Source organism: Rissa tridactyla, chromosome 2 (assembly GCF_028500815.1).
Source record: "Rissa tridactyla isolate bRisTri1 chromosome 2, bRisTri1.patW.cur.20221130, whole genome shotgun sequence".
NCBI lineage: Eukaryota > Metazoa > Chordata > Aves > Charadriiformes > Laridae > Rissa > Rissa tridactyla.
The window spans coordinates 144,725,016-144,742,659 of NC_071467.1; the positions used below are offsets into that span (position 1 = coordinate 144,725,016).

Sequence of the window (17,644 nt, forward strand, 5' to 3'; positions counted from 1 at the left end):
AATATAGCAGTTCCTCAGTACACATTTAGAAAGATTGAGACTCATCATCCAAACTTTTCACAAATTAGCCTAAATATGCTCCGCATAAAGTATGCTAATACACTACTTTACTTAGACTTCTACTCTTCTTCTTCTCCATCTGACTCAAAGAAGACCTGAAAGAATCTCTCCCTTCCCTCTCGTTATCTTTTCAATCTTAGAAATGTCAGGAATGCAATATCCTGTTTTCTTTGGTTTTGCTGGGGGGGCCTTGTGGGTGCTTTAGGAAATGTTAAAATGCTGAAGCTTTAATAAAGAGCTCCGTTGTCCAAAAGAACCTCATTAGTCATGGACAATGAAAGACTATTAATAGCAACATCAACAATATGCAAACAAAAAGACAGAACAGTGTTTAAAAGCCCTTTCTTTTTTTCAAATGCTAAAGATCCTCTCACTGCTATTACTCTGCAGTCAGCTTTTCTGTTTGTAAAACCCTAATTTCTACTGTAAACACCCCTTCCCAGAAAGTCTCTTCCACTTTTGAAAAAACATACCTCTTTCAAGGTTTTTACAATCCATCACAAAAAGGTAAAAGGATACTATTTTTGTCCCTTTGAAAATCACCTTTTGAAAAAACACAACTTTTAAGAACACTAGCCTTGAAATAACCCAGGCTAACTAAAGTGATTTCAGAGTCAGTTAGGGAAGTAAATACTATTAGCATTTTACTGTGGATGAACCACAGAAATAACAAAATACGACGTTTTACTGCACACCCTTGCTTGTGAGGCTTGTGAATTGTGATGAAAAGAAATAGAACAGATTTGCTTCTAAAGGAGAGAGAGAGAGTACATACAAGCACATTTAAAATAGGTCCAACATTCAGACTTCTTATGATGCTATGAACATACCTCTTAAAAAAACAAATACCTCCCCAGTGAAATTCAACTAATGTTACAAACTTGATAAATTTGAATGCATGTCAGGTACACTAGAAAGGAAGAATCAAAGCTAACCTAAAAAGGAAAAGTCCATACAGTAGAATGAAAACATGGAAAGGATGGAAAGGCCCAAATGAAAGATCTACCTTTAAGCAATGTCTTTGCATTCTTGGCTTTTTTGTAATGTGATCAAAGCCATTAAGAATTTATATATAGCTCAGTGTCTCTTCGGACAGCAAAAAAACAACTAAGCAACACAACCAAGTCAATTCATTCTTCTACAACACAACATGTTTTCAATTAAGAAAGAATGCCAGGATAAAGGAGACCTTACAAGTTCAATAAGCTGAGAGCATTCGATTTTTGGAAGTGGGGGAAAGGGTTAAATCTTTTTATTGTAAACTTCACATGTTTTATGTTAATGTAACTCTTTAAGCTCTTTCTTGCCTTTCTGATCATGTCTTTTGACAGGAAAGGGAGTATTTGTTTTGTCTGATTTTAACTCTCAGGAAAGCAAGCTAGAACTATCCAAAAATGTCTATACTTTATTCTGACCTCTGCCTTCCAAAAGGAGCAATTTAGGCATGATGCATTTTCCAGACAATGGAAGTATGAAATTCTCTTTCTAATGGAAAAATCTTACCTGGGTAATCATTCTTGTCTACATCTGAGTCTCCTCTTAGAGTGAAGCCAAATCCCGAAGGCATAGACTGTGAGGCCCAGGCTCCATTGAGAACCTGGGAAGGGTTAGTATTTAACCCATTACTGTATCCATTGTAAATAAGCACTTTCCCTCTTCTGTCTTCTCCTGCAAATGGTGCACCAATAGCAATGTCTGCAGTGCCATGAAAGAATAAAAAGAATGGGCACAAGTGAAATAAAGCAAAAATTAAGTTCCTGCAGGAAAACACACATAAATGGCTTCTGCTACATACACGCAAGAACTTCAACGTTCTGTACTTCTGTATGGATGCCACTTTTAAGGCAAATATGCAAAGATGTTTGTAGTGTCCTTTCTGTGTCAAACTTTCATGACAAAAACTTGTAAAATCATCCTATGAAGGGGTAATTGCATTATACTGAATAGCCAGTCCACACTGCATGGCCCTACCATACTTGCAGGGCATTTCATAAGCTTTAATAAAGCAAGATCTAATGAATGCCTGCTTCTACTTCCATATTTCTAAACAGACACAAATTTTCCTTGATTTTCTCTTTCACCTAACTAATAAGGAACAGCTGTTAGATAAAATTAATTTTCTTTTTCCAGATAAAATATTCAACATAGACAAATAAACCCACCCCCCTCAAACATCCAAGTGCTTTAGTATGCAAAAGAGAACAATGGAATATAATGTTTTCATCTATACCAAACCAACATTTTATTGAGAAATGAGAATAGTACTGAGTCAGGAATTTAACAGGAGGCCTTGGGCATCCTGCAATTAAGCACTGCAATCCTTAAAAAATGAGGTGCCATATCCACAAAACAGAACTCACAATGCTCTTCTCAGTTCCTACACATGGAACTCGGAGAGAATCATGTGTCTAGATTGAGATTCCACAGCCACACTAGTTGAGTTAGCCAACAGGAAACACTAGAGGAGGGTATGTACCTACAGCTCTCCTTTTTAAGTTCTCATCTAGGAGCTGATGCTGGACTCCACTACTAAACTTGACTTCAGCACCTTCACTGTAAAGGCAGGAGTGCATGAAAGCCACATGACTGGCATCTTCAGTTATGAAGCAGAAGACTTTGGCTCTAGATTCTTCTTAGCTTTCTCTACACAGTGAGACAGAGAAGGAGGCATATCATCTCCTCCCTTTCTCCCAGAATGCAGGAGAGCAGCGATACCAACCTTCCCTGCCCAGAGAAGCTGAGGGCATCTGCTATTGCTCACATTTAGAAAACAGGAGATCTCCACCATGGGGTCCAGCTGGGCTGGACTCCTGGATAGGATTCCAAGAGAACCCAGTGAAGGTATTCTCAGCAGTCACAATCCAGTGGCTTCTTCCCACAAGATGAGATTCAGATTTTGTGTACCTTGAACCCCAATACAGACTATGCTCCCGACATTACTTATCCCTTGCACAGGAGACGCGTTGGCAACATTGCCCTAGAGTCTAGTGGCTACAGCACCGTGAAAAACAGCCCTCAAGTTAAGAAGGAGTTAAATCCATTGATTTTTCCTTAGTGGCCAAACTATTTTTAAGGCTACTGTGCAAAATACCTCCCCCAGGAAAAACTCCTTGGGGTTTTAGATGCAGAGATGCCTGCTTTGCAGATCCCTAACATCCTAGAAATAAGAAGTAAGGAAATGCATACAGGGAAAACCAGGGTGTTACTGACCATGTCTAGGAGGCTAACTCTAGGAGCTCAAGGCATCCAGGCTATCTCAGATAATTAAGCAAGTTAGTTAACTTGGACTGTTTTCTTGAATTTAGGCTCACAGATAACTTCCATAATCATTTTGTTGTGTGCGTGTGCTATAGGCATTTGAAAAAGGTCCTGTTATGCACCTGTTTCTTTTAGTGCCTAAGTACCAATTCAAGTCTGATTCCAAAATAGGTTGTCTGTACTTGTCTGGTTCTTTCATTGTGGGCAAAATGCTCCATTTGATGAACCTCATTCTATTATCAAACTCATCCAAGCATTTGAGGAGAGAAGGAGAACTCTGCTTGTAAACAAATGCAACATCTTAGCTAAGTATTTAAATGAAATTAAAGTCATAAACCAACAGATAATATTTTCTTTTAAATGAATATGCTAATATTTAGTAAAAAATAGCACTGTAGTCAATATGACTGCCCCTCCTATAGGTAAGTTTTTCTTGATTTGTCCCTCAATATCAGTTTCGTTAGGATGAGTGTAAATTCTCATGACTTTCAAAGGCAGTTACACGTTAAAAAGCCTTTTTCAGCCACTGCACAGAAACATCATATTGACTGCTTAGCCGTTTTTAATTTCAATGTTATACAGAGATATATATTAGTACATTACATATAATTTACCATTATATCCGTCTTGATTGAGATCTCCAAGATGTGTGATTGCACTGCCAAATCTACCGAACACTTCAGTGCCTGTCAGAATTTGTGCATCTCGGAAGAGGAAAGCACTTTCTTGCAGGTATAGATAAACTTGCCCAACTTCTTTAGGCTTGCTCTCAAATTCTCGTTCCATAAAGAGAGGAGCACCAACTAAGATATCATCTAAACTGGAACAGTCAAACAAAACCCAGCGTCAGTGAGAGATTGAGTGTCATCAACACAGGTCATGCATTTGTTAAACAGGAAGCTGATAATTATCATAGAGTCATGGACTAATTGAGGTAAGAAGGCATTTCTGGAGTTCTAGTCCAAACACTTGGTCAAAGCATGGTCAACTAGGGCAGGCTGCTCAGGGCAATGCCCACTCCAGTTTTGAATATCTCCATGGATGGAGACTCCACAACCTCTCTGGGCAACTGCTTATACACTGTTTGGTCACCCTCACAGCAAAAACATTTCTTCCTATGTTTAAATGGAATTTCTTGCACTTCAATTTATGCCTGTGATAGACACTGAAAAGCTATACTTTGCAGTTAATGATCCAGAAGTCAGGAATTTAACTCAGAGGGGATTCATGTGAGTAGAACATATTCTGCTAACAGTGCTAGTGAGAGACAAATTTTAGTATAAAATCTAGCTTTTAAAAATTATACAGCAGTAAGTGTGCAACAGAACAAAACCTGCCACTTTCCAGCAGATTTTGAAAGTAATATACATGAAACATGGGTAGAGCACCAATTAATAGAGAAGGCCTCATCACTAATTCAAATGGAAACTGCGATACAAACTGGTGTTGAATATTAAGTACACGAGTAGTTGCAGTGCTCATGCAATTTTCTGTATTAAGTACTGAAGAGAAAGGACATCATAAAATCACAAAAATATGAGGCTCAGAGGGAAAAGTCCTTCTGCTCATTTTGCTACTCCAAGAAGAATCAGTAAAAGACAGACTAATTGAAGGATATTTTACATGTTGTTGTTCTAAATTAAGGTGTTTCAAACCATGTTAACATTTATTTATCAGGAAAAATGACCATCTACTGGACAGTAAAGAATAAAATCAAGCAAGATTGATAGACACATACAAGTAGAAATATTCTTAATAGATTATTCTGAGATATGAAAGGATAGCATCAGGTTAATTTCTGAAGGTTGCCCAAGCCCATACAAACAAATAGGACAATTCCCATTATACTCAAAGGACACTGGTCATCCACTTTAAGAAACTCTGTTACTGCAAATAACTAGTGCTACTTGATCCCAGAATTTTTAATTTGGAAAACTTATTTTCTGATTCTAACAAGAAACTTTGTTCAAAGTTTGTAAAACTTGAAGAAAACTTTCTACTCTCAATTCATCATATTACCAATATTGATGTTTTCACACAGGCTTTATCCATTAGTAAACCAATTAGCAAAATTTCACTACACTGTTTTTCCCAATCCTGATGGAAAAAAACCACGTATGATTTAGCAGTAGCTCAGCTACTACTTTACCATAGACATAGACTGGTTCTAAGATATATATCATAAATTTAGTACAGAATATCTCATCTAGAAGCCTTTTAATCACATTGTAGAACTTACATGTTCTATAAATTGTGACAAAGTACTTCTAGAAATATTCTTTTTCTATTAAGTTTCATAGTGTGTTTCCATAAAGGAAACCGTAATTCAAAATGTCAGGTCACTTTGGTACAGTAGTTCTAGTCTTTATATGTCAGATTTTACCCCATGGCATGAGTAACTAAAAAAGGAAGGAAGCAAATGCTGACTAGACATCAAAGGTGGGATTTTCCTTTCACACTAAACATCAAAAGTTCTCTTCTACTAATGGAAGATGTTCGTGGTTGGGACAGAATGTCAGCTGAAACAGTTGCCATGGAACAATAGCAACAACAAAAACAGACCATAAATGCTCTTTTTTTTTTACAAGTTATTTTATGTATGCCATGTACACAGTAGCACTATCATCAATTATTATTTTATTATATTGCAGTCCAGATATTCTCAGTAAGATTCAGACCCCATGGTGTTACGTGCTGTATAAACTATTAAGTAAAAGATACGCTTGGCTCCAATGAATATTTTGCAAATGAAGGATTGTAAGACTAAGGGAAGATTTTATTAGAAGTGGTAGGGAACCAAAAGATTCAGAGCCAGGAAGCTCCTAATATATTGATATAAAATAAGTAGATACCTAGATACCTTTGAAACTGTGGTCCATAGAGCAATATCTAGAGTGCCTTAAATGGTGAAAGGAGAGAGGCAGACTACCTATCATCCACAGTGGCCTAAAATTCTCTAAGCAGAAGCCTAACCTAGAATACAAGATTCACCAGGTCAGACAGAAAGCAAGCAGACAGGAGCTGGAGTCTGTTATGCAGGGATGACAGCATCTCAGCTGGATGTGCAAAGCGCTGGGTTACTTTTCTAGGAAAATGTCTACTCTGTTAAAATAAATGATGACGATTGTATAAAATGCATGAATAGTCCAGGGAGCAGTGACCAGAACCCAGAAGCTATGATGGCTGATCTTCCAATGTGCTGAGGGAAAGGTGGGAGGAAAGCAGTCATCTAAATTAGACTGACCAAATTCTAAACCGGTTATGGGCAGCAGAGCTACTTGGAACACCTGCAGCACTTGGTTTACCTTCCCTCCAGGTCTTGGCATGTCCCACCCACGTCAAAACCTTCCTTTCCTCACCCTCTTGATTTCCCCCTTTCTCTGTCAGTGCTGAGCTCTGTAGGTCAAGGCAAGCTGTTTCAGCAAGTCCTCTGCAAGAAGGGATGCTCCCTTAGGCAATTCTACGGGTTTGTGTTTGTTAATTTGGGGTTTTTTTTGCACTGTCACAGCAGTGTATTGTAGCCAGAGAGTAAGGATTCTTCAGCTACCCAGCTCTCTCTGATCCTCATTTATTTATTCCTGTTTTCTCACTAAGTAGGCAATTGCTGCTTACCATGCTTTATAGTCCGTTTTACCTTCCAGCTCCTACAGTTTAAGTACTTAGACATCAGGCAGTCAAGGAGGATCACTTGTTGGGTTATAAGTACCTATGTGATTAGAATTAGGCATTTTTGTTGGTGAAGGAGGATATTTCAATTGGCTTTTAAATTGTAGGAGTCTATATTTACAAAATTGGAGTTCTGAGACAAATTCAGGTTGATGTGATTCCTTTTAAAAGGCCATAAGAGCAAAGCAAAAGCCGCTGGACAGTAATATTAAACCATAACGTGCAGTTCCATTTGCAGTGGTATTTTGAACTGTTTCATAAGGTTTATTTCATTACTGCACTAAGATGTTGCAGTTAATATAAATTATATATTTGTTTTTGTTCCAGCACAGAAAGGTAACCAGCCAGTATTGCTTCCCTTCCGATAAAAAAAATCTTTAAAAATCACAAGCTGACCACCTGCTGAGACTGTATGCACTTTCTTTGTATCCTGCCAAGTAATAAAAAGCAGGAGTATGGGAAATGTCAAGAGGTCAAAGTATAACTATGGGGAGCTTTGATATAGGCCAAATAAAAGACCAGTAAACAGTTTATGCCACTATTTTTATTGGACCGTTTCAGTCTAAATGGAAAGTGTTCTCTTTTTCCCTCTTTACTAGGAATGTAGTCTGTAAGTTGATGGCAAATCTTGATTTGTTAAGTTTCATTGTGGATTTCTCATTATTAGCAGTGGGCAACTAAACAGTGGTTCAAACAATATCCTCCATTTCCCTGTTCTGCCTACAATCCCGATGGGGTGCAGATAAAACTGCAAGAGCCACTCTGGAACACCTGCAGAACTGCTGGAGAAAAAGGTCTACAGAGCTTTCTTCCCAGGATGAGACTAATCTTTAAGCCATGTCTTCAGTCTTATTACAGCAAAGCATGATTGCTATTAATCTTTTCAGCATATAACTTAATCAGGATTCTCATACTGATAAGGCCATCACTACCTCCTTTATCCTTAGCTGCACAAAAATCCCAAGTGAATTTGAAGTTGCCATCTCCCTTTTGCCTTTTCTCCCCCTCCCACCCTCTGTTTTACTCTCCCTTTCAGATAAATATTTCTATCGACTATATGTGCAAACCAGCAAAGATAGACTACATATCTAATCAGACATGTTTATCAAGTAGAGCTTTTTGTGTTTTGTTTTCTGAGGGATGTTTGGATCTCAGAGAGAGTCGTTAGATTTCTTTTAAGATATAGACTGGGAGACCACACAGGCCTTAATAGCAGTTTGATTATATTATTGACATAAACTGTGGTCTTAGAGGAACACACAAAATATGAGACCTATCAAGTAACCCTATGGTTCACAGGAAATAACCTGCACGGGAAATAGTTTGGTTCAGTGAGAAGTTAAATAGCAAGTTCCCTGAAAGTCTAATGAGTGTCTATTGTAACTCAGATTAATGTTTCTCCACCGTTTCACATTAGTAATGCATTATGGTAGGACTAAATTAAACCTGACTCTGTATATCATAAAAATAGGAATTTTCAAAAGTGATAGTACTATGACAAAATTTAACCTCAGAAACTTGGAAAGATTTGAGTACCATGAGTACAAATGTTGAAATGGCTTCTTTTTTCTTTCTTGGTTTTTTTTTTTTTTTAATTTATGTTTTTATTTTGGAACTGCAATAACATTTTATCACCTCGTTACTTTTCTCTTTTCTTTAAAGCGTCACCAGTGACTTCTGGGAAGCAATGATTTAGCCCAGAAAAATTATTTAATGCACTATGTTTAAGCACCTAATAAGAAATAATCACAAGAAAAGAGTATGAAGTAGACACATCTGAGATATTTTTAAATAGGGGAGAGTATGCCAGTGCTCTAAATATAATCCTGGCTCACCTTTGTGCAGACTTCCAAGACTCTCAGCTTCGGGGATCTTTATCTCCTTGCTAGAAAGCTAGTATCAATATTCACTTACTAAAGTCCTGATCTTCCAAAACATTTAATTAGACCTTGCATGAGTTCACAGTTAGCAAGTGTTTTGTTCAACAGGGTCTGAAATCCCCAAGTGTCTTAGGCATGACCCTGGCAGCTGAGCAGTGTTCTCCCTCAGACAAGCACAATGCCTATCATAACAACTACGAGCCCGAGACACTTGGTCCTCTGGATGATGAAAATGGATGGCCAACCAGCAGCTGCTGGAATGAGGAGCTGATGATATTGGAAAGCTTTCAAAATTGAGAAATGAAGCTATGGATGGTCCACATGTGAGAAGACAACTGCTTTTGAGAATGGGAGAATGAACTTTTGACTTTCACCTATCTCTTCCCAGCAGTAGCTAGCACTGTTTATTCACTGTTCTTCTACCTGGGTCTGTTTCCTAAGACTTTGGACATTCCCGCTTTGCCACACTGCTTTGAATAAATACTCAGGAAGATAAACTCACCCAAACTAGGCCTGCAAATACTTGTTCCACTGTGATTGCACAAAGATAAGCCTATGTGAACAATTAAAATCAGAAAAACAGAGAAGCCAAGAGAAGCATTTTGAGGTATGAAGTACCTGAAAACCTGTGTTTATCAATAAATATCAGGCTTTGCTTCTATGAATGTTCAGTGTAGCTGAATATATTTGGTAACCTACCCATCATTGTTAACATCAGATACTGCAACAGTGTACCCAAAATAAGACGCCATCTGCAAATAAAAAACAACAGATAGGCCTTCATATCAGATATCCATTTTAAAAAAATTGTATTGATAATCCTCTTTGTTTCTATGGTCATTAATTCTAAAAAGTATTTTATATATTCTTGAAACGATGTTAATGAAACTATATTCTCTAGAGATACAATATTTCATCACGTAGTTGCTTGACATTACCTGTTCACCAGTGAAATTCTGGATAAAGGTCAAGTCTGAAGAATTAATAATTGAGACCTGGTAACAGAAAAATATGGAAATTTTCAAGCACACATGGAGATGTTAAAGTGTAACATCACTGCAAACCAACTTGACACACTGAAGGATAGTCCAAGTGGCCAAGAAAAAACAGTTCTTTCATTTCACCACAGTTTTCCTGTATGATCTTGAACAAATGACTAAGATTATATGTCTCAGGTTCCTCCATGAATAAATGGGGAAATGACTTTTCCTTCCTTATGGGACACTGTGAAGAGCAGCAAATCACAGTCTTATCAGCTAATCAGTGACTACATCAGTACACATGAAAACATGAACTTAACACATTAAGAAATAGATACATACATACATACACATATAAACACACATACACACCTTTCCTCTGCAAAATGGTATTAATAAGTTCCAGAGGCACAAGGATTTTTGGCTGGACGGGGCTTTGAGCAACCTGGTCTAGTGGGAGATGTCCTGCCCATGGCAGGGGGGTTGGAACTAGATGATCTTTAAGGTCTCTTCCAACCTAAACCATTCTATGATTCTATGAAAACTAGAGAATGTGTCTGTGGCTGGGATCTCTCACAATCAGGCTAGTTCTGAAACTTTTTTTTCCCTATGACATAAAAGATGTATCCACACACGTGTATTGTTTTCTCCCTTCACTTCTAACTGCATATCATGACTTTTTGCATCTGGTATTCAGTGTATATACTTAAGAGCACTGAAAATAAACACTGTGTATGAATAATTTGAACTTGGACTTCTCTCCACTGTGGACACAGCATTGCATATGAAATATGCTAACCTATGGGCAAGCTTAGGTCTGATAACACTCAGCGGGTATAGGGATACTAGTCATACACAAAGCATGCTTCTAATGGGCTACTGAAAACAAACTTCAGAAAGGACTAATTGCTTAATATTCAAAGCCCAAACCAGCAAGGCATTTCAACACAGCCAGGTAAGCCTGAGGGTGAAGGTCAGTGGCAGTTTTCTCTGATTCAAAAGTTTAGGATCAGAGACAGAGAATATAATGTAGACTTCAATCTTCCAAACAGTCTAACTGCATTCTCACTATAAAAAGGATAAAATGTGCGTCCAATACATACATAGCCAAAGTTCTGTGCTCCCCTTGGGACTCCAGCAACCAACTCTGAAAACATAAATGATCAACAGTGAACTGGTTATGCTATCTGAGTGGTGCATGCAACATACACCCCATGCCGCTTAAATTCTTCTTTGACATACAAATAACCCTTAGGATTTTGGTTTGTTATCTGTAGCAGAAACACCTGCAATTCACTTCAAGACATTAATTCATAAGATTTTAACATTCATTCAGTGCATCTTGTTGCACAAAATATTATATCTTAACTGCTGAACACATCCAGAGATCTCTTTCTGCCTAGCATTACTTAGTACTGCACAGTATAATAAAGCTCTTAGTACGAGTCAGCTTGTTACTTTACAGCTGTGGATTGATGGAACCAGAATTAGTTGTAGCATCACACAGTAGAGTACAGAAGCTAAACACAGCTGTCCTTACAAACACCCTTTTTCTTTCTGGCTGCACAACCGTTTGTCTCATCTGCTACTTGGCTTGGTGTCATGAAAGCATTTGACAAGTTCTGCACAGGCTAACTAAAATCATTACAAGGAAATTTTTTGTGACTGGCATTGGGGGAATTCATTGAACAAGAACATGAAATATCGGACCTAGCTGCCTTCTGGGATGTAATTCTGCTCAGTGGTAAATTCTTAACAACTAGTGGAAAAAATGGGGAAAAAAAAGGAAGAGCAAAATCACAGCCTGCAGTCTTACTGTCTAAACCTTTCCTCATTAGGATATCCACATCAGAAGACAGCAACAAGAACTTCAGATATCAGAGCACCTTGAACACCCACTTGTATTGACCTAGCAGTCCTCTGCTCCTCTCTGGGTTTATATAATCCTCTGTGGTTGGAAGTAGTAATGAAGGACTGAAGAGGACACAGGATGATTCCCAGGTCAGCCAACAATGCAATTCTTTGTGCCAACCATTCATGTTACTTAGTGATTCAAGAACCATCCATTATAAAAATGTGAATATGCATTAAAAAAAATCAAATATATATACGTATGTGGCTGCAGCCTTCCATTACCACACATCTTTTTCCCACATTATAGCATTCAGCTCAAAATTATTATTATTATTTTTAACCCATAGTGGCACAGGACAGGAAACTCTATAGGAATTAAGCAGCAGCAGTTCTGAGAAGCTGGGTTCATTTGTACTATGTCTCTATTGGCTTTGTGAGCGTGGACCATGAAGCTGTTCACCCCCTCAAGAAAGCTACCCCTTAAGGAACACCTTCTGTCAGACTGTCAGCCTTACACAAGAAACATAACTCTTAAGGTATGAAACGCCAGAGATCACGGGTATTTTCAACTAACTATATGTTTTGAAATCCTGTACAATTTCAGAACACTTGAAAATAGCTAAATCATGGACAAATTTCTATTTATGACTAATTATTTTTAATGTACTCTACCAGACCGCAGTGACAGGAGCTTTTCCTCTACACTAGATTCATCTTACAGAGACTTGGAAAAACTAGTGTTCAATTTCTAACGCATCCACAAAACTTACTGTACAACTTGAAAATCAAGCAATGTTCAGCTTGTTTTCAGTTCTCCTGCCACAGTACTTTGTGCTATGAGTTCAGTACATCAATTAAGTGAGGTTTAAGTCAAAGCCTCAGTGGTGTTCCAGGAACTACTGCTGCTAAACCTAGACCCTGCAGGATGGATTGCTCTGACTTTGTCCTTAGAGAATTACAGAACTGTGTCACTGGAGCTGCCACCTTCCAGGGCAGTTTTCCCTGGCCATGTGAAACTAATAAATATCCTTTGTCACCTTTTGCCAGAGGGAACAACTTGAACCTCAGTGTCTGAGCTGAATTCTAAATTATGCAATGACATTCTGCACATTTGAAAAAATATTTATCCTATAACTTTGGTCAAAACCTGTTCCTCAGTGCATGTTGCTCTACTTTATCAAATCATTAATGTAGAGTCCTAGAAGATGGTGTTTTACAGATCATGAAACATTTCAGGTGAAGGTTTCACACTGATCACGTTTTTAAGCAATGCTATTAAGTCTGTGAGATGTCTGGTTCTTTGTGGATGACAGTTGCCACTTAAATGCAAATTATTCTAAATATGTCCTGTATCAAACTTGATCCAAGAACCTTTACAAAGTCTCAGGCATGATTCTATATTCAGACATTTATATTCACGTGCATTCAGCTTCTCCTAATTCAAGGGACTAATTGAACACCCCATCTTCCTGTAGAATGTTTTCTCTGCCTCTAAGCCCAGGTTTTATAAAAAGGAATTCAATTCTTCTGTCTCCTGCTGTTAAATATAAGGCTTGGGGTAGGAGCAAGAGCACAGAGAACTTGTTATTACTGCATATGCCTGTGTAAGAAAATATAATGTATGAAAAGGGTCAGCTAATTAACTGCCCCAAGCACCCCATCCTTAAGGGACATGAACTGGAACTAGGGAAATTTTTATAGAGCCAAGAGCTGCTTTCTCCAACAAGACCTAGCATGCTGCTGTAGGCACATGTCTTTGTCCAGAAGCAGCTGAATGTTATCTCCTAGCCTGGGCTGTGATGTTTATGTGGCAGTCAGAAGTGTGCTTTCAGCATACACGGACATTTCCAAGACACACTGCATTTTGGCCCGCCAGATGCTGAGGTCCAGCAGCCCCTACGCAGGTGAGTAACTTGAGTATGGCCCAAAAGACTCTACAGGACTGCACTGTTGGCTCCACTTGTTAGTAGTGGTCACCAAACTGGCTAAATTAAGTGAGCCTGGATGGCTCCACCTACCATGCTGTGACAGCACTAACTCCTGAGCAGACGCATGGGCACAATACCATAACAACAGATTCAGACTTCTGGGTCACATAAATTCTGCTCTGTTATGCTATACCTTCTAAGGAAACATTTGCCTCTGAGAATGCTGGGTACAGACAGCTTAAGTCTCACCAGTGTTTCAATTGTATAAAAGGTACCTTCCTGCCTAGAGACCCAATGAATGAGGAACTTAACAGGTGCATGGCCGTATGGTTTCCATTCAAGTATATAGCTTCTTACCTTGTTCAGAATCCCCAGTAAATTCCCCAGCAGCCACTGAGTATCCTGTTTAAAGATAAATTAAAAGCAAAACACTTGATAAACTATTTCTTTCAAAAAATATGCAAGGACAATCAGATTTGTCTGTTCACCTGATCATCAGAATGCAAATTTTCTAACATTAGTATAGTAAAACTGTGGAAAAAAGGAAAATTTTACCACGTTATTATGACTAATTTAACTATAGGTCTGAATGTATAATAAATCTATGCCTTTTCTCCAAAAATTACCTTCTAAATCATTAATACTTAATAATTATCTGAAAAAACAGCAGGTACTACAGTGGTTTGCCCTAATAGCTATTGACACAATTTAAATCTTCATCACTGTACCATAATGTGTGAGTATCCTGCTCTAGCTCTATACAGAAGACAGATTTCCAAAGATGCAGTTAAGTATCTCCTGTAGCTTTAGTAAACCTGTGAGATAATTGCTATTGACAGAGTAAAGACCTTTGAATTGTATCAGGGACAGTAATTTCAAATCTATGGGCATCTTTGCCTTCAAATTCCACTGTAACTTTTCTATAATTATGGGAAGAAAAACCGATCTTATATGCAGAGCCATGAATATGCAAATTCTTAAAGATCAGTACTAATAAAAGGTACATAAAGAGCCTTTTCCATATTTATTACATAGTATAATCAAATTGACTTTTGCTATTGCTTACTTCAATTGTATCTTTTAAATATCAGTGAGAATAAATTGGGTATTTGTGCAGTACTGTACAAAATACTGTAGAACTGATTATTCTTTTATCTATTAAAATTGAAATAGTCTTTAATTATTTTAAACTCAGTCCATCATCTTGGAATGAAAAAAGATATAAAAGGGAAAATTTTGTATTTCTGCTTAACTATTTAAGATCAAATAATAACCCCAATGTGCCATTTAAGATCTCAACCTTCAAACCCTGCTGCTTTGCATAATTTTAAGAATTTTCATAATCTCATTGAAGTAACTAGCAAACTAGTGATTTGAGGTTGTGCTTAATGCAAAAAATGTTTAAATCCTCTCACAATTGGGATGTTAGTAATTCAGGACTTGTTTTCACATTTGTATAAGACCCATACTCTTTGAACATATTGCTAACTGACACAGAGCTTACCCATGTAATTGTCGTCATATGAAGGTGGGGCCACTCCTGTTTGCTTTTCTCGTGCCAGTTTCCTCAAAATATCCTTGAAGGAGTAATTTGCAATGATATCCGCAATACTTGCAGTGATTACTTGACCTGGATTCAAACAACTTCATAAATGAAAGCGATGTAAAGGAGACACAGTTTCTACAAAATAGGGCTAGCAAAAAATCAGAACAGAGCTGAAGGGATAATATAACACAGATGCAAAGATTGAGACTTCTCTCAATCAGACCCTGAAAGTCTCAAGAGTACATATAAATCAATAAAGCAAGGCATTGAGGCTCCGTTGAACCACCACAAAACCACCTCCAAACCCATTTCAAGGTGCTGATTCAAACTAAAGTCAAGCATTTTCAGGCTCAGCTACCTTTTGATACTGTAGAGTACAAATTTAGTAGACCAATGGAAGCGATATCTGAATGGAGAATTTGAAGCTATGAATTCCCTACCACCATAATCAACTAGATCTTCCTCCTTTAATAGCAATACAAAAACACACATCGATGACAACCGGCAAGTTGGTTGGCAGTCTGGGAATTAGCTACTTCATACATGTCAAAACAGGTTAAAGCGAAAATACCCTTTTAACCCTTTGCCAAAACCACCTCAAGTTTTATCTATATGAGAAACTACCTCTGGGAAACTATAGTGATGCCACAAATGAACTAACAATATATGCAAATAGCAATAGAAGGTTATGTTCAGAAACCAATAGTGACAAACATTTGCTATACAAATATTAGCTATTTTTACAATTGCGGTATTTCTAGGGAAAAAGTCAGCTTATTAATTAAATGACAAATGTGCTAAAATGCCAACATAAAAATAGTTATTTCTACCTGTTTTGCTTCCTATACAACCCACATCCTGAATTTTCCCTGACTTATTTTTATGGTCAGTTGCTTGTTAAGCAATTCTTCTGATTTGTATTTGTTGAAAATAAGACCAGAGACTGGTTACCTTAAACTGAGAAAACAATGGAAATCTAGAAGAACATTTTCAAAAATATTTTCTGTTTCACTTCTTGGATCAATTTAACATACCTTGCCAATAAAAACTACCAGGCCCGCCTACTATCAGGTCTCCATTCTACAAAAAGCAGAATTGAATAAAATTACACAACAAAAGAACACAACAAAATTAACCATGCATGGGAAAAACAATTTAAATGACCAAAAGAATATCAGAATCATGATAAAAGAGAATAGCCCTGTTCAAGAAAAGGCTGTAGGTGCATGGATGTGCAGGAAAATCTACAGTTAAATAAAGTTAAAATCAATCTAGGCACCCTCACATGAATGAAAGCCATAATTTTTGTAGCACTAACACAGCATTCTAAAAATTGTTGATTATTTGTAACAAAACAAAGTCAGCATAAAAGAGGATCTTCACATTCAATGAAGCAACAGTAATGCTCTATAGAGAAATATACTTTTGTCTACCCTGCAATGAGGTCTTTATTCGTCAGCAATTAATAATGTGAATAACAACATAGCTGCAGAGCATTGAAAACAATGGCAATGATCAAAGTTATGTGAGATTCTGGTCCTGTAATATTGGTACAGATAATAGTAATAATTGCAAAGTTTATTCTTTGGCCCACAATATTGTTTCTGGACCCTCCTTAAGCACTTTCACTTTCACCTCCACAAGAGAACAGTCTTACTCAATGACTAGTCTGCCTCCAAAAGCATCCTTATACAACCTGTTTTAACTTTTAAAAACTAGCTGGTGCCTGCCCATTATTTCCTGAAAGTCAGGTCTCTGAAAAGCATTGTAAGTGGGACACACTGAGATAGAAGCACATACAATTTTTGCCTATTTATCTACTAAGATAGGCTGAGCAGAGTCAGACTGGAGTGCTGCAAAGAGATAAATAGGTGCTGATTGCATATTTTCTTTTATTAATGAACCCAGAAAGTTCAAAGCTTGCAAAGGAGGAAAGAACTTGCAACAACTTCACGAAACTTTTCATACACAACAGCATGGGGATAAACTCTTGATCACTGAGACAGTGCTGGAACACTGGGGATATAAAAGAGTTACATTTGGTCAAAGTATTTCAGAAGCAGAATCTCACCTTGTAAAAATCTAAGCTGAAACCTGCTTGACAAAAGCCTTGTCCTTCGGGATCTGCATTGCCTGCAATTATGAAGGTAGAAGCATTTTATTGATTTCACAGTGCATGTAGAAGACAACTTAAACATCCCTGGAGCTGTAAGGCTGTAAATGCAAAACTACCAAAATATGTGAAAAGATGTGTATTCTTTTTCAGAAGAGGCAGAGCAAATCAAGACCTTCTACAGGACCCTGAACATGCAGCCCCCTTTTGAAGATTTTGAAAAATAAGACCAGTTACTTGGCACTTTCTGTGCTCACTGCCAAGGAAGGACCCTTGCAACAACTACCAGGGGTTCAGTTGGAATTTGGCTGTAGATACAAAAGTGAACAACTTAACAAGAAATCCACAGTCACCACAGT

The 17,644-nt window shown here is 37.6% G+C and overlaps 1 protein-coding gene across 2 annotated transcripts in view; it reads right to left on the reverse strand.

Moving 5' to 3' along the window:
- Positions 1-17,644, reverse strand: part of ITGA8 (integrin subunit alpha 8) — a 122,292-nt gene that overhangs the window by 87,651 nt on the left and 16,997 nt on the right. For both annotated transcript variants that reach the window (XM_054191371.1, XM_054191370.1), the window contains exons 5-13: positions 17,244-17,305; positions 16,207-16,252; positions 15,131-15,256; positions 13,984-14,028; positions 10,948-10,991; positions 9,803-9,859; positions 9,564-9,616; positions 3,933-4,138; positions 1,564-1,755 (exon numbers count right to left, since the gene is read on the reverse strand). In XM_054191371.1, the coding sequence (XP_054047346.1) occupies positions 1,564-1,755; positions 3,933-4,138; positions 9,564-9,616; positions 9,803-9,859; positions 10,948-10,991; positions 13,984-14,028; positions 15,131-15,256; positions 16,207-16,252; positions 17,244-17,305 (831 nt within the window). The remainder of the gene's footprint in view (positions 1-1,563; positions 1,756-3,932; positions 4,139-9,563; positions 9,617-9,802; positions 9,860-10,947; positions 10,992-13,983; positions 14,029-15,130; positions 15,257-16,206; positions 16,253-17,243; positions 17,306-17,644) is intronic.